Source organism: Bombus affinis, chromosome 12 (assembly GCF_024516045.1).
Source record: "Bombus affinis isolate iyBomAffi1 chromosome 12, iyBomAffi1.2, whole genome shotgun sequence".
Classification (NCBI taxonomy): Eukaryota; Metazoa; Arthropoda; class Insecta; order Hymenoptera; family Apidae; genus Bombus; species Bombus affinis.
In genome coordinates, this window is record NC_066355.1 from 3,792,848 (window position 1) to 3,819,962 (window position 27,115).

Sequence of the window (27,115 nt, forward strand, 5' to 3'; positions counted from 1 at the left end):
GAGACTCGAAGGAAGGAAAAGCAGCGGAGACGGCAGCAAAAAAGAAATACGCAGCAATTGCATTAAATTAAATTCCAGTCCTGTAGTAAAGTATCTCTACTGTCGTATTTCCTTTGATTCCAACCAACAAAAAATATCTTTCTAGTTGTCTGTGGACTTTTGTAGAATGTTTGGAACGAGTTACGTCCAGCTATTTATGAAGCAGGCGAGCTGGAAAATCTCTTTGTACTCAAGATAATTTTTGACTGATTGCAAGTAAGAATCTTTTTGTTCGAATTACGAATGACCTGGTTTCATCTATTCCAAATATTTGATTCTATGAAAATTCATAATTAATCCATTCGCGAACTCAAATAACCGAGAGAGTGACGATCTAAAGAGATAGATATAGGAGATGAAATTACATAATTAAATCCTTCTCCTTGTGGCGACTTGAAAAAGACTTTAGTTCTTGCGTAATATAAATTTCAATCGATATTCAATCATATATTATCGATTTATTCTTAGGTACGATTAAATGGAAATTTAATTTTGAATGAATGAGAACGAAGAGGTAAAATTACGACAGCTATTACATTGATGCATATGGAATTTCGTCTTCTTTAATAAAACTTCTGTAATTATTCGTAACTTCCTGAAATATCGGAAATAATTTCCACGTGAACTAGTTTCATCATTCCACATTTATGAGAATTATCAGTTCTTACTTTTAAAATATCTCAAAACGGAACTATTAAAACTCAATGAATTTGATAAAAACCTAAATATCTCATTTACAATTCCATTTAAAGTAGAACATTTGTCAGACTTCATAATTCTGATATCTTAGCAAATCTTGTAGCCCGCGAAAATTCCGACAGTATCAATTAGCTTTTCTTTCGTCGTCGTCTGTTCGTTTAAGATACATAATATTCAGCTTGGATCAAAAAGCTGCCGGAATTAGGTGAAAATTGTCTGAGCTCCAGAATTAAAAAATTCTCAGAATAAATGTCTCGAAGTTGATAACTGATAAAAATTCACATATGTTCATTAGTCAACTAGTTAATTCCTTTTAGTAGGGACAAAGTTTAACGCTCCAAACTTCGTTTTAATCTAATTCTAATATCAGAGAATATTATAAAATACGAATAAAATATTTATAATATAGTATAAATAAAATGGAAATGCTAATGGTGTCGATCAACTTTTCTTTCATTAACGTCTGTCTGTTTAGGATGCATAATTTTTGGCTCGGATCAAGAAGTTGCCGGAGTTATGAGAGCCGTTAGACGCCTCAATGTAACCGGTGCGTTTTCGTGGATCGGCAGCGATGGATGGAGCGCCAGAGGTTTAGTTAGCAATGGTAACGAGCCGGAAGTCGAAGGTACTCTATCGGTTCAACCTCAAGCCAATCCTGTCAAGGGTTTCGAAGAATACTTCCTGAATTTGACTGTCGAGAACAACCGAAGGAATCCGTGGTTTGTTGGTAAGCGAACGACTGAAACACGCGAGCTTCGTTAAACTTCGCTAATTCTAACTTCCGTGAATAACAACTCCAGGGCTGCGTGATCTATCTATCGTTCCAAACTAAACGCTCAAATGATTAACGAAACTATCTGAATGAAACAACAACAGGAGGCACCTAGTTCCAGAAAATGCTTCCTTCCAATTTTGCATCTAATTTGAAGTATAACTTCTTTCAAACTTTTATTGAAGGCTGACTGTTTCTCCTCATTTAGAGATGTCATTCATAAGCGATTTCCTTGTGGTATAAAATGATTAGAAAAATAAAGATCAAGAGACATAAAAGCTTCTATATATATTTGGTTATGTTTCAAGAAAATGTAACTGTCTTTACCATTACTTAAATCACTGTTTTTTTATCCCTTTAACTCTCCACAATACCATGGAGATAGACACTTACACATTCGTCTGTTTATGTGTTTCACTAATTGCTTTATACTCTTGTTGCCTATAATTTTCTTTTATTGTTATATCATTATCACAAAACAATCTGCTTATAGAAATCGTTAATTCTGAATCTTTTTATTTGAAAGAATGTAATCTTTTTAATGAAAGATTGTAAGCAATAGCAATCAGATTATAGACAATTAGTCTTAAGATGCCTATTACGCACGAAAGCTAATGGTTCAAGCAATAATTGATTTAGGTGAATTCAGTGTGTTCCATAGCGATTTCTTTAAAATCACGTGAAACTACAAACATACAGTAGCACCGCAAATAAGTACAAGATAAATGAGAATATATTAAGAAACATAGGGTTTCTATGAGAGAATTAGAGAAAAAGATTACAGAAAATTGAATTTATTGAAATCTTTCAATGAAGAATATAACGTATTATAGTAGAACGTGTTGCAAATGATTTTAGAATTCTGGGAAGACCATTTTCAATGTAAATACCCGAACTCATCCGTAACTCCGTACAATACGAAGTACACGAAACCCTGCACGACCAAAGAACGTTTAACGAAACAGAATACAGCGTTCGAGGATCAACTTCAATTCGTTTCCGATGCTGTCATGGCGTTCGCCTATGCCTTTCGGTAATTCAATTTTCACTGCTTCTCTTCAAGCGGAACAAGTGTTACGTCTAAACTGTGGATGTGTATGCATGAATAATAAAAAAGCAAAATATAATACTAATATAATACTATACTATATCAAACATAATATACTTCTGTTTAAGCTTCGCTTCGTTATTATTGCTTAAACATCCGCAATATAGTTACATATTTCTCGATGAACACGTAGATTTTTATTCCACGTTCAGAGATATGCATAAAGACCTTTGCGGCGGAAAACCTGGACTTTGCGACGCGATGAAACCTACTAATGGCACGGAGCTCTTAAGGTATCTTCAGAAAGTATCCTTTGAAGGTAAGAATGCAAATGAAACTGGAAGTGTAATAAATCGTCGAAATGATAAAACCTCGTGTTCTATGGATTACTGAAAATATTTATAAAGACGTCGAATGTCGATTTCGATTTCATTGAAGGTCTAAGCGGTGACATGTTCAAATTCGACAAGAACGGAGACGGGCCAGCTCGATACAACATCATACACTTCAAACAGGTAGAACCTGGCAAGTATAAATGGGTTCGAGTCGGCAATTACCTCGAGGGTACATTAGATTTGGATATGCCCGGTAAGTAGTAAATTGGTCGTTTCGCAATCCTGTCTTTTTCTCGCGAAATTGAACAGCACCTGTGCTCTCGCTACCTACTCGCATATTCCTTGCAGAAATCCAATTTAAACTTGGACATCCTCTGCCACCGGAAAGCGTGTGTTCTCTACCCTGCGAAGTCGGCCAAGCAAAGAAATACGTCGAGGGTGAGAGATGCTGTTGGCACTGCTTCAACTGCACTCAATATCAGGTTTGTGACCTGATATTCGCTCCACAGATAGTTTCGGTTATCCTAACGCGAAATATTTTCCATTCGACGCCTGATAATTTGTTTGCGTCGAATTTTCCAATTTTGTGACCCAACAACCTGTGGAATAGAATTTCATTTTCAAAGGTGAAAAAATATTTCAACCAAGTTCGAGTTGACATCCCCTTTCATAGACGTATTTCCGTGACATACGTGGAATAGTCAATGTTTTCTCGTACAGTAAACAACATGTTTAATAAAAGAATTCTTTCAGAGTATTACTTTTTCTCTACAATAGTTGCATAGTGATTCTTGCAGGAATTTTTCTATAATATCAAATAAGTATCTAAGTCATATTTTTTGGCCCGGCCCTATATTACTTAAATCGCGCATTCGTTCTTCGTGGATAACGTAACAGACAACGTACGACTTCAATGCAGCGTAGAAGATCGCCTCTTTGAATCTCTAAAAGGAACTTTCTCTTTAAGCGTTCTACCTCTCAAGCAGCCACTAGAATAAATATAGCACGGAGCTGCCTTGGGCGAATTTTTCGTGAAATTTGAATGTCTGTTAAACAGATACGACATCCGATAGACGAGAACCAATGTATTCCCTGTCGTCAAGGTACAGTACCTGACGACATGCATTCTACTTGTCGTGATATCCCCGAGGAATTCCTACGACCAGAAAGCGGATGGGCGATAGGGGCAATGTCTTTCTCTGCCACAGGGATTCTAGTGAGTAATTTTATTAAATGAGAAATAATATATTTACGAAGGAAAATATAAACGAATAGCTTACAGAGAAAATTAAAGGAAAGATAAGAACTAGGATAGCAAAGAAAAAGTTTCCGGATAAAGATCGTTTGTTCTAAAAACATTACATGTTGCAATCTATAGTATACACACGATAAAATAATCATCAGTCGACTGTTCAACTGCGTAATATGCAATTTCAACAACAGCGCATTAGACTAGTCAACAGTCTACGATAAAACTGCTGCCACAAAAACCAGCTGCATTATCGATCCCGTTATTTCATTGCTCGAATTATTTTTTAAATATCAAAATGGTAGCACGAAGTTGCACATTGAGAATTAAGGTTATCTTGAAAACACATTATGTGAAAGATATCTGAGCAACATCGACGTATTCATATATATTCATATATTATATTCGTATTCATATATTATATATTCATTCTCGAGATCCAAAGTAACGATAATCCAAAAATATTGATCCAAATCTATTTTATTGTAAGGTGTCTTTCCGCTCTTTTTATTTGTTATCAGAATAATTGGGATCTATATATTTTGCATTATAAATAAAGAAGATTTAATAGTGAAAAATATTCTCATATCTTCAAGTCAAATAAATCTAAGTCCAGACAGGCTCCTAATATCTTCTCTGTTCTATCTTACGTTTCTTTTCCTTTCTTCCTTCTCTTTTTATCACCTTTTGTATTTTCTGTTCTTTTTTCTCTTCTCGTCTCTTCTTTTCCTTATACTCCCTTTCCCTTTAACTTCTTTTCCCTTTTCACCCTTTCTTTCTTCTCTCCTCGCATTTCTCTTTCTTTCTTGTCTTTTTCTCTTAAAATGAACTATCGCCAACGCTCTAATCATAAAATATCCATATCCATCAAATTCCTCATAGCTCAAACCAACAAAGATTCAAATAAAAGCAAATGCCAATATAAAAAAACACGAACGTCTCTCTGTCGACAGATAACTTTGTGCGTCTGCGGCGTGTTTCTGAAGCACAACGACACACCAGTAGTTCGTGCATCTGGTCGCGAGCTATCATACGTCCTGCTGTCCGGCATTCTGCTTTGTTATCTCGTTACGTTCACGCTTGTTCTCAGACCGACGGACATCGTTTGTGGCATTCAAAGGTAAAGGGTTAAAGATCCTAGAACAAAGCGTAGCCCATATTTCCTTCAGCAAGAAACGACCTGCTGCCGACGAAAAAATTCAATTCCCCGTAGAAACGAGTCGGACACAGAGCCGGTAAATTGATATTAACCGGGAAACGAGAATGCATGATCGATACCTGCAAAGCTGATAAAATCGAGGGACCAAATTTCATGGGTGAAAGTGAATTAAATTCGGTTCAATTACGAAGAATCAAAAGAAGGATATAAAACACATCGGCAAATCTATTTAGAGGCGAAAGTTGCACCTGCTTCCAATTTCTTAAACGTCATCGCGCTCGAAAAACTTTTGTTTTATTTGTATTAAATGACATTTGTTACAATGATGATCAGGCTATTATGATCGTTTGGAAAGTATCGTTTATTCGAAATTTGATTAGCATATAATTTCAACAAATGTTCGGCTTGCATCTCGACCTCGATAAATATTCTAATACACCAGCAAGGAGAGGATAATTTCCAGGAAATATTACATTCGAATAAAAATCAACTGATCAGAATAGCCTGAGCAGAGAATTCAAGCATTTTAAGCATAGAATTCAGTTTAAAAGTAGTGACCTGTTTAATACAATAAATTTAACAGTGCATATAGATGAAACCGATACATACTGTATTATAATAAAATATTATGTGGTTCCATTTAGAAAAACCTCAAAAATTTCAACAAAGCCCTCTCGATATTTTATCGAAGAAAAAGAGTCTCGAAATTCTCTTGTCCACTAAAAAAAAAAAAAACAAAGAATTTTAACGTTCTTTTGCCTATTCGAGAAGAAAATAAAATTTTATCCAACGAAATTTACTATCACTCACCCCAGTAAATAATGAAATAAGATTACGGTGAATTGATCGTGTATGTATTATACCAAAAAGGAAAACTTGTACGTAAACCTACGTCACAGGAACTACTAGAGACGAAACTATCGTTTCACAGATTTGCCGCTGGTTTCTGTTTCACCGTCGTCTACGCTGCGCTTTTAACGAAGACAAATCGAATATCGAGAATCTTCAATGCGAGCAAACACAGCGCCAAGAGACCATCTTTCATATCTCCACGATCACAACTGATCATTTGTTCCGGTTTAGTCTTCGTACAAATTTTAGTTAACGGTGTCTGGATGATAATCGATCCAGCTAAAGCGATGCATCATTACCCAACCAGAGAAGACAATTTGCTCGTTTGTAACAGTTACATCGATGCCAGTTACATGATCGCCTTCGCCTATCCTATCATGTTGATCGTCGTTTGCACCGTGTACGCTGTTCTTACCAGAAAAATCCCTGAAGCTTTTAACGAGAGCAAACACATCGGTGAGTATATATACGTTTGAGCATTGCTGTGTATACTGTGTACACCTGTTCAAACCTGTAGACCAACCATTGCGTCTAACTCCTCCTTTTTACTTCTGTGCGTTTCAATGAGAAGCTTGGAAAATCGAAAAAAAAAGAACAATGAACATTATAGTGACGCAAATATTACGGATTTCTTAGAATAAAGACATTTCTAAAAGTCTTCAAAATTTCAAATTTGTCTACGATTCATTGTGTTTAATCCTTTCACTGCTACCGAAGCACATTGAATCGCTTCAATTAAAACGTATAATTTAATCAAAAAATTTTACAATTTTTGACATGGCCACATTTTTGTAGCAGCGAATGCATCAAGTCTTTTCCATTTTGTTTCGAATCTCCATAGTGATATCAGTCTTTAAGTTCCACGGTAGAACTATGTCAACCTTTTACAGAACTCGTTAAAGCTAGACGCGCAATATTTCCCGACAGAAAATTTTATTAGCGGCGCAACCGGGTACTCTCGCAAAATTTAGATCTGAAAGGCTTTAAGACTGCAAGTTGGAATATAACTCAAGCGCGAGGGTTCAAGCGATAAGTCCGCGTCTAAAACACTGAACTTCTCTTGAATCATAAACTTCAGCCTCCCTTTGTAGAATGCTCTTGAACGCACACAGAATCTTGAGACATTAATGAGAATAGTTCACTTGGATCTATGAGAATCGTGAGACGAAACAATGTGAGTAACGTTGCTGGTTTAGAATTCTCTTTTGTGCTCAAAAACTGCTGACTGCTGACAAATAGATATTCCGTTGCATAAATAAATTTTGCATACGTATGCACAAATTTATGCGTGTTTCGTCTGCAGGTTTTACGATGTATACTACGTGTGTGATATGGCTGGCTTTCGTACCGCTGTATTTTGGAACGGGAAACAATGTCGCGTTGAGAATCACCTCGATGTCAGTCACTATAAGCTTATCCGCATCCGTAACTATAGCGTGTCTCTTCAGTCCTAAGGTAATTCAGTTGACGATTTACTGCGACAAAACTTAAGACGTATAATGAGCTGCGAATTTTAACATTACGTTACTTTCCGACAGTTGTACATCATTTTAATACGACCGGACAGGAACGTGCGTCAAAGTATGATGCCAGCTAGATACAGCACGACGAAAAGTTCTGCAGTCACCGCTACCAACGCTTCTAGCATGATAGCGCCAGTTACATTGACTGCGGCTACCTGCGACCAGAATAAAGCTGTCAAGAAACACATTGCCACTACTATAGACTGCTCGACTCAAAGCGAATGTGAGTATCCTCGACTTGAAATATTATTGAGAGATGATTTGAGAAATTGGAGAAAACCATATGTTTAGATTCTTTCATTTCTAAGAAGATTAACGCTTTCTTGTAAAAACTCAATATTCGAAGAGAACAATTTCTTCAAGAACTTAGAATTGTTTCCATGGTGTGAATTACACGTATTCTCGTGACGAGATGTTGTGGAAAACTAATTATTTGATTAATCGATTCTTCTTTCTTAAGGCTAAAGCCTCGTACAAAGTATTCAGTAATCAACTCTGTTGTGTAAAAGTAATTTGAAATAAATTGATAAATTACACTTTGTCAAAACTCTGTAAATTTGTTATTTTTCTTTCGAGCTTCAAGCGGAGTTGAAGTTCTTTTCATGTGAAAGAAACAACAGTTACTAACTGACGATTCTTAGGATCCTTAAACTAACAATAAGTTGATTTTCTTTAACTTTATCACGAGCGAATCACAAAATTCTTTCAAAAAAATAATTTCTTATATCATTCTGATCCGATATTCTGATATAATTCTATGTCCTTCTTTACTTTCTACAGTTACCTCCTAATAAACTTTTTGATAGACTCAATCTATTTTCTTTTTATCTAGGTCATCTGTTTCACTCCAATATTGTTTTTAAAAGTTTCAATAATTCATGCACAATCTTTCTCATAATTACAGACATTTCAACAAGCACCAAACATATTTAAAAATCTGGTTTAAGAGAGATTACTTAAATTCAAGCAAATCCTATGTTCACATAACAATATATCACAAAATTAATAATTTTAACAAATTTTCGCTTCAACGTTAAAATCGTTTACGAAATAATTTCTCCACATGTTTTAATGTTTTTCAAGAAAATACATTTCTTCAATTTTTTTTAGAGTATAGATCCTAATACACTACATTTCCCGAGGAAAGCATTTAATTATCAACAGAGATTTTTAATTAAACAATCGGCTGCCTGGAACAGTTTTTTAAAAACTACTAAGCTTAAAAAATTATTTTTTATAACGCGTAACGTTCATTATATATTCTCATAAACAGACCAAACTGTTCTCTACATTAAACTTAAACATTTTTATTCTTTGTGCGAATTAATTAAGATCCTAGTAACAAAAACAATCCTTGTCTACGTTTACTTTTCTTCGGGAAAAGAGAAGCTCTGGCATAATAAATTTCAAATTTTTGTTTCAAGATACTCATCATATTACATCATATCATGTATTTGCAATGATATCGCAGAAGAAATGTATCTAATTGAATCATGAAATTGTAGAATCACGACAAGGACTATTTTCGTAGAAGTGGTCAATTTTCATTCGGCTATAAATCAAAATAGAGATTATTTTGTATAATATTAATTCCATCATGCGAGTCTCGTTTCTGACTGCGTATTTGAATGTATTATTGTTTTAGCTTTATAGGGATTTTCGGAAAAATTAAAGGAGAAAATTTAAAGAAGAAAATTTAAACGGAAAATTTAAAGAAGCAAAAATACGCACGCAATATGCAAAACGATCTAAGATATTCAAAATGCGATACTCGTTAAATAATATATTTAATAGACAAAGCAAATCTCCGCTTAAGTTCTATTTTTCCATATGGGTTTATAAAATTATAAATTTGTATAAATATCCGCAATCTTAATTATGAGCTTAAATTTGACAAATCTGATAACGATCGTTTTTGTTACAAATCCCTCGATTAAAAGATATACTTGTTTATAGATTACGAGCTGAAGGATCAGAAAAATGGCAAACCATCACCCCCTGTCGTTTCCCGATCGACTCAGACTACTACCAATAACGACAAAGATTCGAATGCAGTGATATCAAGCAAAGAATCGAAGGAAAGTACCACAACAACGAAACAATTGAATAACAACGCGAGAATAGGAAACGGGCCAGTAAATCAGAGTGAGGTTTCATTATAGCATCAAGTTTCCATAGAATCAGCAATTTTGCCGGCGACTTTGAAACCAATTTCAAAAAAACCCGTGGTAGTTTGAAGGGACGCAAAATGATATTAACAAATATGACGTCTCGATATTTTGTAAATACGACTGAACGTGCTTCATCATATCGATATCGATACGCATCGTACGTTAAAATTCTCTTTAAGGCTACGCTTTGAACGATGTTATGGTTGGATGAAGATGAACGTGCAAAAAATATCGTATAAATTCTGCTATCGTACGTTGGAAACGAATTATAAACGATATTGAAAATTCGTCTCGTGTATGGACGATGCTGTTAGCGAAAAAAAAAGAAAGTATCTCAAATGGAATTGAATTATCGAGAAACAGGATAAAACATATGGAACGAAAAGATATTTGGAGAGTATTTAAGAAATTGGGAACATCGATTTTGTTAATTACCATAAATACAAGAGATCACGAAAGCGCTAGACGCAACAAATTGCACCGTGCCAGACGCATAATTATCAATCATGATCAATTGTTAAGTGGCGTTTTAAAAACTGCTCTGGTTTCTTCTGTGATCATAGCGTAATACACGTAATAATCACGTGAAATACATAAATCTATTTTGTACATACACTATCATTTCATAACGTTTGTGCACATTAACATGAACCATTTGTCGGTTAATTGAATTAATTGAAATATTGTAAATATCGTTAGTCGAATTCGTTATTGTGTATAAAAGAAGAGGAAGCAGGTTACGTATGTAGAAAATATCGTTGCCAAATACGATTACATCTAAACGATCTTCTATTAAGAATTTTTGTAAGGAAAATATTTAAAAAAGATAAGTAAAGAAAGAAACGATAATCGTTCAAGAATATTATTCGTCGATTGTTCTGTACATAAATTTCTCTCTGTAAATATTCAATGAAATAACACACACATAGGTCATTCGAAAGGATAATTATACGATTCGAAGCTAACAGCTAACAATATCCTTAAAAAAAGAATTTCCAAGTGTGACTGTACGAACGTAGATTCTTAAATAATCGTTTCTCCTTTTTTTCGATATTTTCTCTGCAGACTATAGGAATTGCTACACGTAGAATTAGAAAAAAACGATGCAAAGATTGCGTATCGATCGGAAACATCGTGAAACGTTTCCTCGTAACATCTAGTCACCCTAATTTTAATCTAACGTTAACGCTTGATCTCTACATAACGAAAGAGAAAATTTAAGCAAACCAACGATGAAACATATGTTTCGTAGACACTCTAATGTACATACATACGTTAAGAACTCCTTTTCGTAGAGTCGCGGTCATACGATAAACATATCCAATTTAACTCGTGTACGTAGTTGTTTTTCGATAGCGTTAATTATTCAAGAAATAAAAGTTGTCGACTACTTCAAACAATTCCTTCTGAACCGTTTTATATAGCGTCGACCTATTCCCGCGCGTGTGTATAAAAGATTTGTAAACGTTTTGAATTTTTATAGAATCGAAAAGGGTGTTTTACGTGTCGTACTTTGGATACAAATAAGCCCAGTATCCATCGTTCGGCGCTGACCCTGTGTTTCTTTAAAAAAGCAAAATCATATTCAACAACGATGCTTGATAAGATAAAAAGTTTAACAAATAGCCGAGCGTTGGAGTTAGTTAACAATTTCATTCAATAAGGAAATTCTGGACAAATGAGAAGCGTAACCACTATATATATGATACAAATACGTGGAACGTAAATGTATTTTGACTGTTGTTCGAACGATTACATTTGATTTGAGAGTATGTAAATACATTGAAAATATGTGATTGTAGGTACATAAAGACGATACCGTTAAGTATTAAGATATGAAAACGAAAACATTAGTTCGTACGGAACCAATTTAGCCGTAATTAATTCCATAAGAGTTAAGACGAATGCAAGATTAAAATGTCACGCGTTGACGAATTTTACGATGCGATGCAATGACAATGTCGAGAAAGGAAGAAAGAGGGCTCTAAACTAGTTCGCGCGAACTATTTACGATTTAAGGATATTTTAAATACGTACGAACACTGCAGTAGAAAGACACAAATTTACATGATGTGACATTAAATTGTATGTATGTATTCGTTGAAATGATCGAAAGATAACGAGAAAGAAAAACAGTCGTCGAAATAAAATCACGATCGTGGAAATTATTTTATCCATTCATATTATCTTGTTCCTTTTGTCCCTGAATTTAGTAAAGAAAGCTTGCTAGGCACGATTTTATTCAACTTTTGATTTGAGCACTGGGCCCATTCTCAACCTTGTTCGGATTAGCCAAGTTATCTGAATTCGAGCAATTTAATTCAAGTAACTAGAAACTTCGTTACTAGTATCAACCTGTTGTTTTCTTGACTTGAAATATTCTTTTATATCTCTTCACTGGACTTTGTCAATCAAGCCACTTGGTTTCGAATAATTTGAAATATTTTAACAATGTAAACGTATCATTCTCTTAGATTTTAAATATGCGTTAAAGTTTCAAGAAAAACTGAGACTCTTTAAATTATTCCTTAACTTGAAAGGAATGATAGTAATTATATTTTCAATTTCGTACTTACTTATATTGGTTCCCAAAATCAAGTTTGTCTGAACTTTGTATTAAACCATATTTCACGTATAATATTTTTATTATATCTCGTTAACGTTTGACATTAACAATAACAATCACTCTCTTCAACGTAATATTCCTTTAGATATCTATTTGAAGTCAAGTTACTTGAATTCAAACGACTTGATTTCAACTAACTTGACCAATCTGAACAAGGCTTTACAATAATGACGTGTTACTTTTTAGGATCTGTTTTATTTCTCAAAAAGTACAAAAAGGTTACAGAGAAAAAGATGCGCTGTTCGTATAACGATGTGGACACAGAGAGACAGACAGATAGAATCCAAGATCGAGTTGGTGATACGCCACGAAGTTTCACCTAAGATAAACTTCTCAATTTGGCTCATCGTTCAGTTCATGGTGCCTTACCGGATTAGTAGATCCTGAAAATCCCCATTAGGCGTATCATTTGTGACTTGCACCTATTATACACATTGTTAGATTGTGAGAAAAACAGGATAAATTAAGATTTTCTACTGTTAAATAAACGCCCACTCCAGGACAGAATAAAACTTTATTCCGGCAGCATTTATTTCCAATAAGCTAGATACAAAAAGCTTATCTACGAATAATTAAAAGTGTAAAAATAGGGAAGATTCCCATAAATCAAAACGGGAAACTGATATTGATACTATTATCTATTTTAAACTCCTATTTATCGTATCCTACGCTAAGTAAATACATCTACAAAGGGAATATATTACGAACCAAATTTATTTTAAGCCTTACGATCACTCGTAGCACACAGACGTGAAGGAAAGGCGTTAAAGGGTGCAGAGAAATAGAAAAACCTCGCTAAAATAAATTATCTTTTTATTCCATTAGCAATTACAACGTTTTGTAATTCGACTGACATTTCTTGTTCACTAAGCAAAGTGTCGTTCGTATACCGTTTACATCCTCCTAAACACACAACCTTCCCTTTTCTCTTACTTTTTTTAATAATAATGATCGATCCGACTAGTTACACTTCATCACCTCTCGTGACGGCTACGTTATATATCGTCTTTGTAGGGAAGAAAAAGAAAGACAATACGAATGTTAACAGAGACGATGAAAACGATTAATACTGTATGAGACACATTTAAGCAATTCACCACGCTGAACTCTAACGTCATCCAATGATGACAATATTCTGTGTAGGCACGGATACAATAACAAATATGCAGATTCATTGCAACAGCTATCAGACTTGCCTATAAAATTTGTCAAATCCCTGTTTCGTTATCATTCACACCTTAAAACGCAAAATATAAAATCTTTGGCCTGACTAAAAGAAACTCTCGTACATGCTATACGTTTTACAAAAATTTAAAAGCTTATTCGTTATAAAAGTACCTTTGTTTTTCTTTCATATAAGAGAATGTTCGTCATTTTCTCTCATTTTTTAAGGTATCGATGTGAGGACGATCACAATTGTGTTTTTCCATGTATCATGTGACATGTGACATGGTTTCGTTCGCGATTTACATTTGTCTGCTTCGAATCGCTGACAATAGATTACTAATTCGATATTAAATTTAATTGCAAGTACGTGTTTACAACGATTTACTCAATAATGCTCGGTAAATCTCTTTGACAATAATTTTAATTTCTTAGCCACAGCTAATCTAGCGTGCAGTAAAATAGAGAATTTGCGATTTTACGATGAAGAATTCTTATACTGTTTAATAATAATGACTGAATTACTTTTCTAACACAAAGTCGCTAAATCAAAATATATTTAGTTTTGCAAGAATGTCAATGATAAAATATAAAATTTATTAATAATACCGATTCGAAACCTAAAGCCAGGTACAACGTAGAAATGAATTTATAGATTTCCTTCGTTCCGTCCCAAATATTTAAGCTACCTTATCCTCGCATCTGTTAACTCAAGTTATTACTTTAGATAGAACGAATATTAATAAATTCGTTTATATATTACCCTCTCCCACTTTCTTTCAGTTTCCTCTAACACATAGTATAAACGACAATTCGGAAAAAATTTGCAACTTCAATGTAACAAAATCTTCATATAAATATCATTAAACAAACATAACAATGACTCATAATGTCATATTTCATTACATATATTTACAAGATTCTCTTTTAAAATTAATGAAAATTCAATCCATCTAGTATCTGTATGGTATACCAAAATATGACAATGAACTTTTCCCTTTGTTCACAATGGTGCTTCTTAATTGCTTTACCATCATTGTTTATCGCAGTTTTACATAGGCTTGCAAGGGTTTTAATGCAGATTACATGTAACGTACTACAATCCTGCCATCGATACATTTTATATGATAAAAGATTACTGAATTGTCTTCCAGAACTTACCACTGCCTTTAATACCTTTGACCTTTTGTTGCTTCTTCTTTGCATCCGGTGGAGTTGACAATGCTTCTCTGCATGATTCACTTCCTGCAGATCCAGTACTGCCTCCAGACATGTCAGCTTCCTGCACACCACCACCTCCAGCTTGTGCAGCAAGTGACTTCTTTATGTTAGCAATCTAACAACAGAAAAAATAAAAATTTATCAGCACAAGCATTTGTGTTTTATCAGAGTACATGTTACTTACATCTCTCTGTATTCTTTCTTTGTGATAAGTAGCCTTTTGTTTTTCTACGTTAGCTCTTGTGACTTGTTCCTCGATACATGCTAACACTGTATCACAAGCCTGACCCCAAGCAGCTAATGTCTCAGCCACAACACCTGTATCGTCAGGCCTAACATCGCGTCCTAAACCAGCGTAATCCACCTCTAACTGTGAATTTTTTTGGTCTAATTTACCATGTATTATGTCTGCATAGATCGCTTCTATTATTAAGTCCTCTAAATCTCTAACATTTTTTATATCTAATTCCTCCAATAATAGAGAATATGGTATGCATCTGGACTTTGTGGCTAATGTTACAATGGTCAGATGTTGGAGCTTTTTCTTTTGAGTGGTAGTCAATTCCAAAACCTTATCTTTATTCTCTAAATATTCTTTATAAGTCCCATAGGCAAACAAATTCAGAGTATTCCAATACTGAACATAAGGTCCATTCTCTAATTCTTTGATATTAGGCATATCTAATAACTCTCCAAATACATGTACTCCTGGTGTCTCTACCGCTTGCTTGATAAGCTCTATGGCAGCTGCTCCTTTGGCAGTTTTTGCTAACAATACAAACTGCTCCAAAGGATTGCTCGTTGACTTTTCTGTGGTAGTTCCAGCAGTCATATTGAACCTGTTGAATAAACATTGATCAATGGAATAAACCAACATGTTGGTACCTAACGAATCTCCTAAAAATAACCAAGAAAAATCCGTTACTATAACCACAGACTTATAAAGTGTCTATTTATAGATTTGTAATTCATTCAGACTTAAAAGTAACATTATATATGATAGGTTAGAAACTGCTCGACCCTCATATACTCTTCGCTCTAATATTATTACCTAGATTCAAAATCCATTTCACTAATCAAGAAAATTAAAACAGAGCACACGTTCATTACATAAGGTGAACTTACTTTGTTTGATGTTTACAAATATCGAATGACTTTCTCTATCAGATATGCTTTCGGAAGTGAGCAAGCATGTATGTAAATACAATCGTGCAAATCGTACCACAGAAAAGGAAATGGTACTTTCACCAGATGACGATCTCTACGAACGAAAAAGGCGAATGAAGAACGGACAACGACAAAATATTATACAGAAGAATCATTGAAAGGAGAAACTTGACCCAACATATTTCAAGAGAGAATCAATACGTTCTTTGCGAAGTTATTTCATTTTACGTGGATGTTGCCAGTACTGACAAACACTGGCTCGTGCTTGGGATAACTTCAATGTGTTATACTCTGTTTGACAGAAGAGAGGGGAATGTGTTGTTCTCCGCGAATGCGAACGGTTTATGTTAATAGTCTTTCCAAATGATCGTGCTGTTTGATGGGAAATAGTGAACGGAAAAATTTCAAGATTGCAGTTCGTCGGACGATACTGCGCTTGAAAATTCCTAGCAACGGATAGTACAAAATGAAGCCTTTAATCGAGTTCGAGGAATGTTTGCGAGACACGCCAAAGTTTCGGTGAGAATCACTTGAAAAATCTACGCTTCTATCTCTGTGTTTGCTTAGCGTGCTCTACTCTGTTGCACTCCATGCACGCGCTACTTCGAATAATATCACTTAATGCACCACATTGATAATGCGTTTGATTAACGAAAATAAGTATCTTGCGAATATCCCTTTCTTATTTCGTAGATCCTGCATCGAGGAAGTAGAGGCAAACGTTGATCTACTCGAACAAAAATTAGACAAGGTATTCATAAATAATTTATAAAAAAAAGAGAAATTAGGTGAAAAAGATATGAAAGTTTTTTCTAGGTATATTATATTATATATAGTAATGTAAAAGGGTTATGTTATTTCGTGTTACTGCAAAATAAATTATTGATATTATAAATTTCTAAGAGAATTTAAATGTAATAATTTTAACTGTCAATCTATTTTGACAATAGTTTCCTGCATTGTCAATTACATTGTAGTAGACTATGTTACATAAGCAATCTCACAGCTATCAAAAGAATTATTGTGATAATCATCTATTTCCTGAGAATAGCTAAAAATAAAAATCTTTACAGGTGTTAAAAAACTGTAGCCAGATGATTGACACTGGAAAACTTTTTGTAGGACAACAAAGGTATGTTATGATTTGTAAATTATATGTAATTAATGAATTGGAGTTACATCATGGTTAATAGAAACTTATAACAGAGACATAAATATTTGATTGGTTGTATAAAATATGTCATTAAAGAACTATTGATCGTTTCAAATGAAATATATTCAGTGGTAAAATGGAAGAGGGTGATACCAAGCAATAGAGAAGAGTCAGGAAACATATGAATTACAGCTCTGTTGAGAATGACTCATACATATGGTAGCCAGTTTAACATATACAGTGATACAAATGAAACACTTGCTGCTCAGGGATTATGCACTTCCTATTGATCTTTTATATTATGTTCAAATAAAAACATTTTTTACAAAACAAACATTTTTGTATTATTTTAAATACTTTTTAATATAACAAATTACCCTTAATATTAATATTTAATTTATGTAATGACTCTATTTCTATTTAGAATTTTTCTAATCTATTTATCTAAAAAAATATTAAAAAATTACTGTATGCATTGTTTTGTTTCCAGCCAATTTGCCAATAGCCTGTGGGAATTATCTCTTTACTTTACTGATGATTCAGAGATAATGGCCTTACTCAATAAACTAATTCATGCTTTACAAGAAATGAACAAGTTTCATACTATTTTATTAGATCAAGCATCTAGGACAGTAATTAAAGATCTTAACTCATTCATCAAAAGGTAATTTAACTAATTAATTACATAATCATATGTAATCTATATGTTTATCTGTATACATACATACACATGTAACATTCTTAATATTCTTATTGTTCTTACATAACATTCTTATTATTTTTTAGTGACATTAAGAGGGTGAAAGAATCTCGTCATTACTTTGAAAAAATCTCTGCAGACTTAGATATAGCATTAAACCGAAATTCCCAAGTTCCAAAGTCCAGACCAGCAGAGTATGAAGAAACTTCAAATATTTTATCAGCTACGAGATCCTGTTTCCGGCATACAGCTTTGGATTATATTCATTCTTTAACGATGATACAAGCGCGTAAGCGACACGAAATATTGGGTACCCTACTTAATTATATGAATGCGTGTATTACTTATTACCATCAAGGTAGCGATCTAGCACAAGATTTGGATCCATTCCTAAAAGATCTCGGGGAGAATTTAATTAAAATGAGGGCCGATTCCGTAAAACTAGAGAAAGAAATGGAAAATCGGCATATTTACGTTACGAATAGAGACTTAATACCTTCTCCAGTACCTAGTAATCCTAAGATGGAAGGATACCTCTTTAAACGCACTAGTAATGCATTTAAAACGTGGAACAGAAGGTGGTTTTGTTTAAGAGACCACCAACTAGTATATAGAAAGAGGACTGGTGATAATGATTTCACTATTATGGAAGAAGATCTTCGTCTTTGCACTGTGAAACCAGTAGTTGACTGTGATAGAAGAAATTGTTTTGAAGTATTAAGTCCTACAAAGTAAGCAGTCATTAGTAATCAAAATACAATTTGATATAGTGATAGATTATTTTATTATATTGGTTATACAGTCATGAATTTTCTATTTAGATGCTTTATTGTATTAAATAACTTTAAAGAATAAATTTAACTTATAGAAGTCACATATTACAAGCTGATAGCGAAGAAGCTTATTTAGCATGGGTAACTGCCATGCAGCAAGCGATTGGTGCTGCCATTCAAAGAGGTATGGGTGCTGGTACTATAGTTAGCGTACGAGAATCACAGTCACAAAATGTTAGAGGGTCGAACAGGCAACAGACAAAACCGAAATCAAGGTATATATCAAAAACTGTACTGAATAATTAATTCAATTTAGACCATATTTTTAAAAGATCATAATTAATTTTGTTTTGTATAGAGTCTGGGAGCAAATCCTAAAAATTGCTGGAAATGATACTTGCTGTGATTGTGGTGGTGCTAATCCAAGATGGGCCAGTATCAATCTTGGAATTACACTTTGCATAGGTATAAATCACTTTTTCACGATAATGATAATTAAATTTTCTTCAAAACTTTCTTTTAACAATTCTTTCTTTTCAGAATGCTCTGGAGTGCATAGAAGTTTAGGGGTTCATTATAGTAAAGTTCGTTCTTTGACGTTAGATGACTGGGAACCAGAGATACTAAAAGTAATGGCAGAGCTTGGAAACACTGTAGTGAATAATGTTTATGAAGCTCTACCAATACCTTCTAATGTTATTAGAGCTACTCCAAAATGCAATGGGTACGTAACACTAATATAAAAAGTAATACTCACTCTTCTGCCAAAAGTAATAAATCTGATCAAAATATATAGCTGAATTTTTGTTGTAAATTTACAGTAATATACGTGAAGCTTGGATAAGAGCGAAATATGTAGAGCGTAAATTCGTGAAGCCTTTAAGCAACATAATCTCGTCTGGGCAACACACGAGTCGCGATAAAATGCATTTTCGCAAATGGAGTGTCCGTAAATTGCGTCGTCGGCCGCGGAGTTGCGACAAAATCGATAGCGCTAACCGCAACAAAACAACAACGTTATCATCTGTAAAAGAGGGTCATCATTCGACGAGCTCTGACGACAACAAATATACGTCGATCGAAAGTTTGAGTTCGGTCGATAAAGCGAAGAAAACCGAGAGAAATTCATTAAGCTCGGACGATAGCACGAATATGGATCTAAAGAATGACTCTACACTGTATGGGAAAATTTTAGCACGGCCACGTAGCGACGTAAACGAAAGTAACGCTAAGACTATCGATAGCAATACGGAATCGAACATCGAGAACGAACTTCTTATTCCTGAAATCAAGGACAATACGATTGCCACGAGCAATTCAGAGAATAGCCTGTCGATAAAAAGCGAAGTGTCCTTAAGCACAGAGGTATCTGATGTGAAAGATACATTTGAGAATAAAGACGCGGGGACGGAGAAACAGTGTAAAATAGAATCCGACGTGTTAATGTTCGGATGCGATTTACCAAAGCCAACGATCGATAATAGCTTAGAATTAAGTTCTGATCAAGATTCGACTGCCGGCGAGGATGAAGAGTTCACAGACGAAGAGGATATCGAGAATTTGCATCCTGAAATGCTTCTTTACAAAGCTGCTGCAGCACACAATCTTCCTGTGATGTGCGCAGCTTTAGCAGCTGGTGCTGATAAATCATGGACGAATGTTAACGACAGAGGAAGAAACGCTCTGCATCAGGCAATTATAAGTGTAAGTATACAAATTGTTGTCTAAATTCTTTGATAATTTAATTTTGTCTAATACAGGGTTCTGTAATGTCTTGTGAATATCTGATTCTAAATGGAGCACGTATTAATTGTCAAGATGCTGATGGGAAAACACCACTGTACCTGGCTACAGAATTAGGTATATATCTTTTTCTGTTTGTAATAAATTCTATATTTTAAGAAGTTTACTATAAATTTGGTTATTTGTTTAAAATATCTAGGCCATACTGCCCAAGTATGTTTATTACTAAAACATCGCGCCGATCAACACATCGAAGATGAAAGTGGTGTAAAGCCACTGTCAATAGCTGTAAAAGAAGCTAATGCGGACATTGTTACGTTGTAAGTGCGAAGTAAATTTATTTTATTAAGGAAATTTTATTGCAACTTCATTTTATGTATGTTTCAGATTGAGACTTGGTCTTCTAAACGAAGAGATGAAAGACTCGGAAATCGGAATCAGCGGTGACGAAACTTTCAATGACGTCGTTCGCGATTTCAGCCAGCTAGCTTGCTCTCATCCAGAACGACTGCAACGACGAAATGAAAGTAACAATTCGTCGCAACCGCCCGAATGAGGTTTAAGAACGTGCAAAGTTTATTTGCAAAGTCTAAAAAGCAGGCTACAACGGAAGGAGAAGAAGGAGTGCGGTACATCGAAAATGTCGTCTTTCAGTTCCTTGCAGGGTAATAAAGTTGATTAATGAGTAATGAAGTAAGTATGAAGAACGTGATCCGAAGCTTTATGATATAAACAATCGAAGACGAGAAACAAAGACAACACCGTGGAAGTCGTATCTTTTTACACTTTGATCTCTGTGCGACAAAGGTTCATTGAAATTTATTAGCATTTTGTATTTCTATTAAAGAAAAAGAGAAAACAACACATAGCTAGAGAAGTATCACATGTACTGCGCGCGCGCGAAAGAAAGAAGAAAGAAGAAAATATTATATTTTGCTTACACAGGAAATTTACGCTGTCCAGTGATAAAGTATTAAGATGCCAATCTTTTTGTATACCTTCCCTCCTGGTTTCCTACCAAATATACAGAAAGAAATGTCGCGATAATAATTTGTGCGCGCGCTCTGTATATATTTTAAAGATGATCTTACAGATTTAAACAAATTTCACAACAGATATACCATATAGCATAAATGCAACCTGGAATTTGAAAAACTTTTACGAATACCTATGGCAAAGTGTAAATTATATTACTAAGTAGATATTTGTATATCGTTTATGTGATATGAAAGATACGTGACAAAGTAGTTTTAAATTCTACATTATGAAAAAGTTAATGGCCGACGCGTTTTCGATATGATATGGTCTAGCGGTGGAAGAACAATTTTATACATATATCTGTTTTTATATACTTAACACTACCAGCGATGTATGTGCGACTGGTACTAAGAAACTTATTCCTTTTTTTTTCTTTTTTTTTTTTAATTAAAGGTAGTGATTTCGATGTTATATAATTAGCATCGATTTAATTGTGACATTATAAATACATAGAATATATAGTTTATCTAATAGTTACATTTATAAAAAATTGTAAACTGCACCTATTAGATTACCAAACTAGAATAACAATGATTCTATATAGTTCCGTATTATGTATGTGTATATATATATATATAAATATATATATTTATTTATTTATATATATATTTATATATATATATATCGAATTTGTTGCCAAAAATTAATCATTTGTACATAAAAACTTGTAGATCTGATCGCTATCTGATGTTAATTCTTGAACAAATGCTTTACTTGTGCAAATTCTCTAAAGTTAACTCGAGAAACATTATTTAACGAAACATATAAAAAGTATTTGTATTTACAACATTTTTATAACAGATTCAATTTCATTCTGCTTGCTGCGTTTTATCCATTTAGGACGGTTGAATTAGTTTTCTTTGTTTATGACTTGTACAACGAATAAGTTATGCTTCCTTTTGTGCATATTTTAATACTATATAACTAACTATGTTGAACAGTATTTATGAGAAATTTATAGAGTAATGCATGATTTTCAATCTACTTGTACGTAATAGAAAAAAGAAATCTATATAAGAATTGAAAAAAAGAAACAATACCAATCATTGTTAAATATTTTTTCATTGTTTAAGTAGAGAGGCTTTATTGATAGTTACGATTCAATGGTACAATGTTGTGATCATTGACATAGCTTTGTAAAATTTCTTTCGACGAGAGCTTTTATGAAAATGATGGGCGAATGATTTTCAGGTTTGATATATTTTTTTATTTGATATAGTATTACCATAGTTTCTTTTTCGAATCTGGTATTCGATTATTCGATATAAGAATCTTGTTTAATTAAGAAACAAGACTACAGTGGCGTAAGCATAATTCTAACGAAATGAGATACTCATCGTTGCACAAGCGAATAGCTGCAACAAAACTCTTCTATAATCTATTTTTTAATCTACGATATACTAGTATTTTATTACTTGTTGTTTTTACAACGCAAAGTAATTTTAAGAAAAAACAAAGAAATCTTTCGATTTCGTGACTGTGCGTTTTTCTACGCTTTGTTACGAATGATTTTTTATTACTCGAATTTTCATATATTATAAAAATTCTTTTCGTATGGAAAAATTAATTCTAGTACTTGTACTTTGTACTTAGTTCTTTTTTTTACCCGTTTTATACGTACAATTGACAAAAAGAAAGGACGTTTAAACTAAAGGAAAATAACGATATTACAAATTGTTTTCATTACGAATATGAAACGTCTTCCAAGATGACAATTTCTTTTCTAGAAATGGTAATATCATTAATCGTATAATTTCCTAATTGTAAAATCTTCTCTTTGTTGAAACGTTGTCGATTATTGTAAAATCGTCACCAGTTACTGCCTAATTGCGAAACGTTGTTACAATAATTCCACGATACATACGTCTATAGACAAGTTAAACAAACAATATCGTTTCTCTGCTGCGCGACATTGTAATAAAATTGTAAACAGTCTAATTCATGTATCATACTTATACACAAACTTTACGTCATAAAGCAGTGATTATGCAAGTATACGTATTCTTTTTAATAATCCTTATCCTCGTAACTTGACGTTACAAATATTACGCGAATCGAGAAAGAAAGCAGAAGAAAGGAGAAAAGATGTTTAGAAAAAATCTATATCTTTCACGAACGCGCGTTGCAATTAAGCACAATCTTTCAGTTCTTTCCGTTATTTTATCAAATTTTGTGTGGATAGAAGGGACTTACGCAACGCTTTATTTGTTGTGAAAACGACCGAAATTACGGCGCAATTTATGAACCGTAGATTGATAAATCCCCCATTAAACGAAAGAAACGCTTATGCATCGTGTACGCATAATTTACGCGTTGCTCTCTTGCCAAGTTGCGTAAATTAATCCAAACGGGTCAATACCCTATCGCTGTATAGTTATCACTGTGTGTTCACACACATTCGTCCACGAATGCCCAAACTAATTTATCACCAATTTTTCTATCTTACATGTGAATGCTCCACTTTTCGTTGCTAGCATTTGTGTATTTACGTATTTCGTAAAGATAAAACGCACGAAATACGTCATCGCGTGAAGCGTTTCTTTAAATATTAAAATCTCAATAAACAGATCATTCATCGAAAACGTAATTATCCGTTAATTATCTCCATCCGTCAAAAATTAATTATGTAGCTATTAAAAATGCTGATTTCTAATTTGTCAAGATTGCAACTGAAATTATACGTAGATAATTACTAAGAAGGAAAATTTCTACTGTAATCTTCAGTTTTTTCGAATAATCAAAACTGGTTAGGCAATTTGTTGCAAATTAATTGGAAAAATGTATTCATCATAGAAATGAACTACGGTCAGCCATCGCAGTTGCACAGTGATCTTCTGCCTATTCATTGGCTTGAAAATATGAAAACATCTCGGCCGTTGTCGATCACCAACCGTGGATTGGCTCGAGGATGATAGCAATGATAAGAAGAAACGTAGTCTCATTGGTAGAACGTGCCCTTCTCGTTGACTGATAAAGCACGTTGTTTGTCAATGTATCAATCGCACGCATTGGGACAAGTATGCAATCTCTTGACGCCATTGATCTACTGTGTTCACGCATTTCTTTCATTCTCTCCCTTTTGCTCACTACCGAGCCTCACGACGAGAACGTGATAATTTACGCTTCATAAAATTCAACTTTTTAAATATACGATAAAAAAAAATTGCTACGTATATGGAAGAATTGACGGATAGAAAATTCCAGTTCTAATGGAAGAAAACGGATAAAATGAAAATCGCATACGAAGCACAAAGATAAGTCCAATTAAAAGATGAAAATATCAAAGTGTTAATTTCTAATAAAGAAAGATAGAGGATAGAGTGTTTGTAAGGGAATTCGCGATCCGATTCTCGTTCGAAGAGCATGATAATGATACACGATTCTATCCATCTGTAACTATGGCGGCAGGCAGTCTACGATGCCTAGAAGAGCTCCTATTTCGAACGATTGCGGCCTCGAGAGTTTGCATATGTCATTCCACGCTTAGCCAGCACCACTAATTCTACTGACAGATACGAACAAGCGGCCGGCCCGATCATTAATTTAGCACGGCCACTTTCACGATCCGTTCTTTGAAGAAAACCAACGTCACCGGAATTACAAATTAGCCCTGAACGACCCAGCAACCTTCAAGGCTCCGCGAGACGAGCCGCGAAATGACTTACTCCGATCGTGGACTTCCAAGAAGGCAACCCAAAGAAGAAATTGATTGCACGGTAAAAATGAACCCACTTACTAACTTGCACGTTCGCTCTTGGAACAATAGTTCTAAGGTTAGCTGAGAGAATATATATTTATACGTTTCTTTTCTCACAGTCTAGGGGCAAATTACAGAGAAAGAGAGAGAGAGAGAGAGAGAGAGAGAGAGAGAGAGAGAGAGAGAGAGAGAGAGAAGAGAGAAAGGATGGAAAGGGAATTTGCATTGATAACCAAGGGGTTCCTTTCGAATTGTTAAACAGCGAACCGGCGAAACTAACCGATACGATGCATCCATCGGTGCAATTTATTTTTTACGACAGCATGAAAGAAAATATGAATTATAGCATTGATAAGGCCGCGGGCCCCTTTTCGGTTTGAAGCCGCGTCATAAATCAAGCCTTGTGCAAAAAGTTTCAGCACGACTACAATTGAGATTGGCCATGGGCCACGAACGAACTTTTTTCTTCATTTTATTTCCCTGTCGGTTTTATGCTTACTAGCTTCGCGTCGAAATCGACAATAAAAATCGAAGAAGAGAATCGCTAGCAAAACGTAGCTATTTAACTATGCATAATACACGTTAAACGATCGTTATGCGAATCTTTTGCTTTTGCATATCATTTCACTCAATTTGCCTGTAGTTTCTTCCGCTAGTTTACTTCCTAATACTTCCTAATCCTTTTTGAAATATTTTTGATATACGACAGAATTAACGACTTTAACGCTTTTTGGAAACGAAAGTTATGTTTCAAAAATGGATTTTTATTTATACACAATAGGAAAAATTGTTTATTAGTGGAATTACTAGAACTAAATAACAGTTTATATATTATCAACATCCTTAATATTTATGCAATGCAAAGGGTTAATATTAAAAGGAAATAAATAATAGTAGGTTTCCTTAGAAAATTTCTCAATATCTGTATTTGGCAAAAAGTAATTAATCTTTTATTCAACCCTTATTTCACTCGAAAATTTTTTAAGTTTAAGTCTCAACTAATTACTTAACGCTTTTACCTCCAAATTTACCAGAACTGTAATTTCCTTTTATAAAACGTCTATTCTAACGAGTTCCATCGTGTTAATTTCAAACTCTTATAAAAATCTTATCTTACTTACAAGACTATCTAATGGTAGAGAAAAATTCTTCGGATCTTTGGAACGATAAATCCTCTAATTATTCCATATGATCGTGCGTAGAAGACTTTGCCCAGTCTGATCAAAAGGATCAACGATCAATCTCGAGTTATAGCGACAACAGTTTTTTCATCTAGCGATTTTTCACCGAAAGAAAAAGACTTCGATGTGGGCGTCGAAATATATTTATGTATGTGGACATTTCTTGCGTTCTCGATATAACGCGAAGTGCGTAGATTCTCCGCCGAATGGAACTGGCTGCGTAGAAGATTAGAATGAACCGTAAAGTCCGACGTCTGGTCGATCGACGAAATTAGTATCGCTTACTCACCCTACTAATCACACACTGTCTGGCTGGCTTACGAAATTCTGGGTTCCTCGTACTCGACACCGGTCGCGACAAAACAACTCTGTTTCCCTATGCTCCTTTCGTCGGCTCTTCCTCAGATCCATACCTTCAATATCCAGAGAAAAGCAAGTTTTTCGATCGATCTTACGTCCAAGGGAAAAAATAGATTTAATTAGTGAGAAACAATAGTCTTCTTTTGGCAAATACCTCTTACACAAAGATCTCTTCTACATTTGTGTGTACAAATTCGTACATTGTGAATTATGACTTTCAAAGATTCTCTTGTACGATAGTAACAACGTTGATAATAAAAGAGATAAAAGTTTGCAAGTGAATTTTACAAATTCAAAGTCAATTGGTTTGTTGTGATAAATCTTTATATCTGTAACAATTTAGTCAAGTAGTTTAGTAAAAAGAATTTTTATTTTTTACTTAATCCAATTATATTTTTAACTATCGCTTACGAAGGAAAATTTCAAGGATTCGATTATATTCCTT

General features: G+C 34.1%; 3 protein-coding genes across 8 annotated transcripts in view; 2 read left to right on the plus strand and 1 right to left on the minus strand.

The window, feature by feature from the left end:
• LOC126922459 (uncharacterized) overlaps positions 1-12,015 on the plus strand; it is a 318,790-nt gene extending 306,775 nt beyond the window's left edge. For both annotated transcript variants that reach the window (XM_050735010.1, XM_050735009.1), the window contains 11 exons: positions 1,214-1,465; positions 2,369-2,543; positions 2,771-2,877; positions 2,997-3,146; positions 3,242-3,375; positions 3,951-4,109; positions 5,096-5,262; positions 6,233-6,609; positions 7,457-7,608; positions 7,692-7,899; positions 9,633-12,015. In XM_050735010.1, coding sequence (XP_050590967.1) covers positions 1,214-1,465; positions 2,369-2,543; positions 2,771-2,877; positions 2,997-3,146; positions 3,242-3,375; positions 3,951-4,109; positions 5,096-5,262; positions 6,233-6,609; positions 7,457-7,608; positions 7,692-7,899; positions 9,633-9,838 — 2,087 coding nt within the window. In that variant the 3' untranslated portion in view covers positions 9,839-12,015. The remainder of the gene's footprint in view (positions 1-1,213; positions 1,466-2,368; positions 2,544-2,770; positions 2,878-2,996; positions 3,147-3,241; positions 3,376-3,950; positions 4,110-5,095; positions 5,263-6,232; positions 6,610-7,456; positions 7,609-7,691; positions 7,900-9,632) is intronic.
• Positions 12,016-12,648: 633 nt separating this feature from the next.
• LOC126922466 (COP9 signalosome complex subunit 7b) lies at positions 12,649-19,427 on the minus strand. Of its 5 annotated transcripts, none has more exons than XM_050735028.1 (4): positions 19,409-19,427; positions 15,043-15,697; positions 14,799-14,973; positions 12,649-12,856 (listed from the first exon to the last, which is right to left on the minus strand). In XM_050735028.1, the coding sequence occupies exons 2-4, from the start codon at positions 15,688-15,690 to the stop codon at positions 12,807-12,809; spliced, it is 873 nt and encodes a 290-aa protein (XP_050590985.1). In that variant the 5' UTR covers positions 15,691-15,697; positions 19,409-19,427; the 3' UTR covers positions 12,649-12,806. The 5 variants fall into 5 exon arrangements, with proteins under 5 accessions (XP_050590985.1, XP_050590981.1, XP_050590984.1 ...); XM_050735024.1 differs by lacking the exon at positions 19,409-19,427 and adding an exon at positions 15,910-16,218; XM_050735027.1 differs by lacking the exon at positions 19,409-19,427 and adding an exon at positions 15,984-16,215.
• On the plus strand, positions 16,321-23,427 carry LOC126922461 (arf-GAP with coiled-coil, ANK repeat and PH domain-containing protein 2). Its single transcript, XM_050735012.1, has 12 exons — positions 16,321-16,544; positions 16,719-16,776; positions 17,099-17,157; positions 17,669-17,842; positions 17,965-18,609; positions 18,747-18,926; positions 19,010-19,116; positions 19,192-19,375; positions 19,473-20,355; positions 20,412-20,511; positions 20,594-20,714; positions 20,782-23,427. Exons 1-12 carry the CDS (start codon positions 16,492-16,494, stop codon positions 20,948-20,950), a joined length of 2,733 nt encoding a protein of 910 aa, XP_050590969.1. The 5' UTR covers positions 16,321-16,491; the 3' UTR covers positions 20,951-23,427.
• Positions 23,428-27,115: the final 3,688 nt, after the last annotated feature.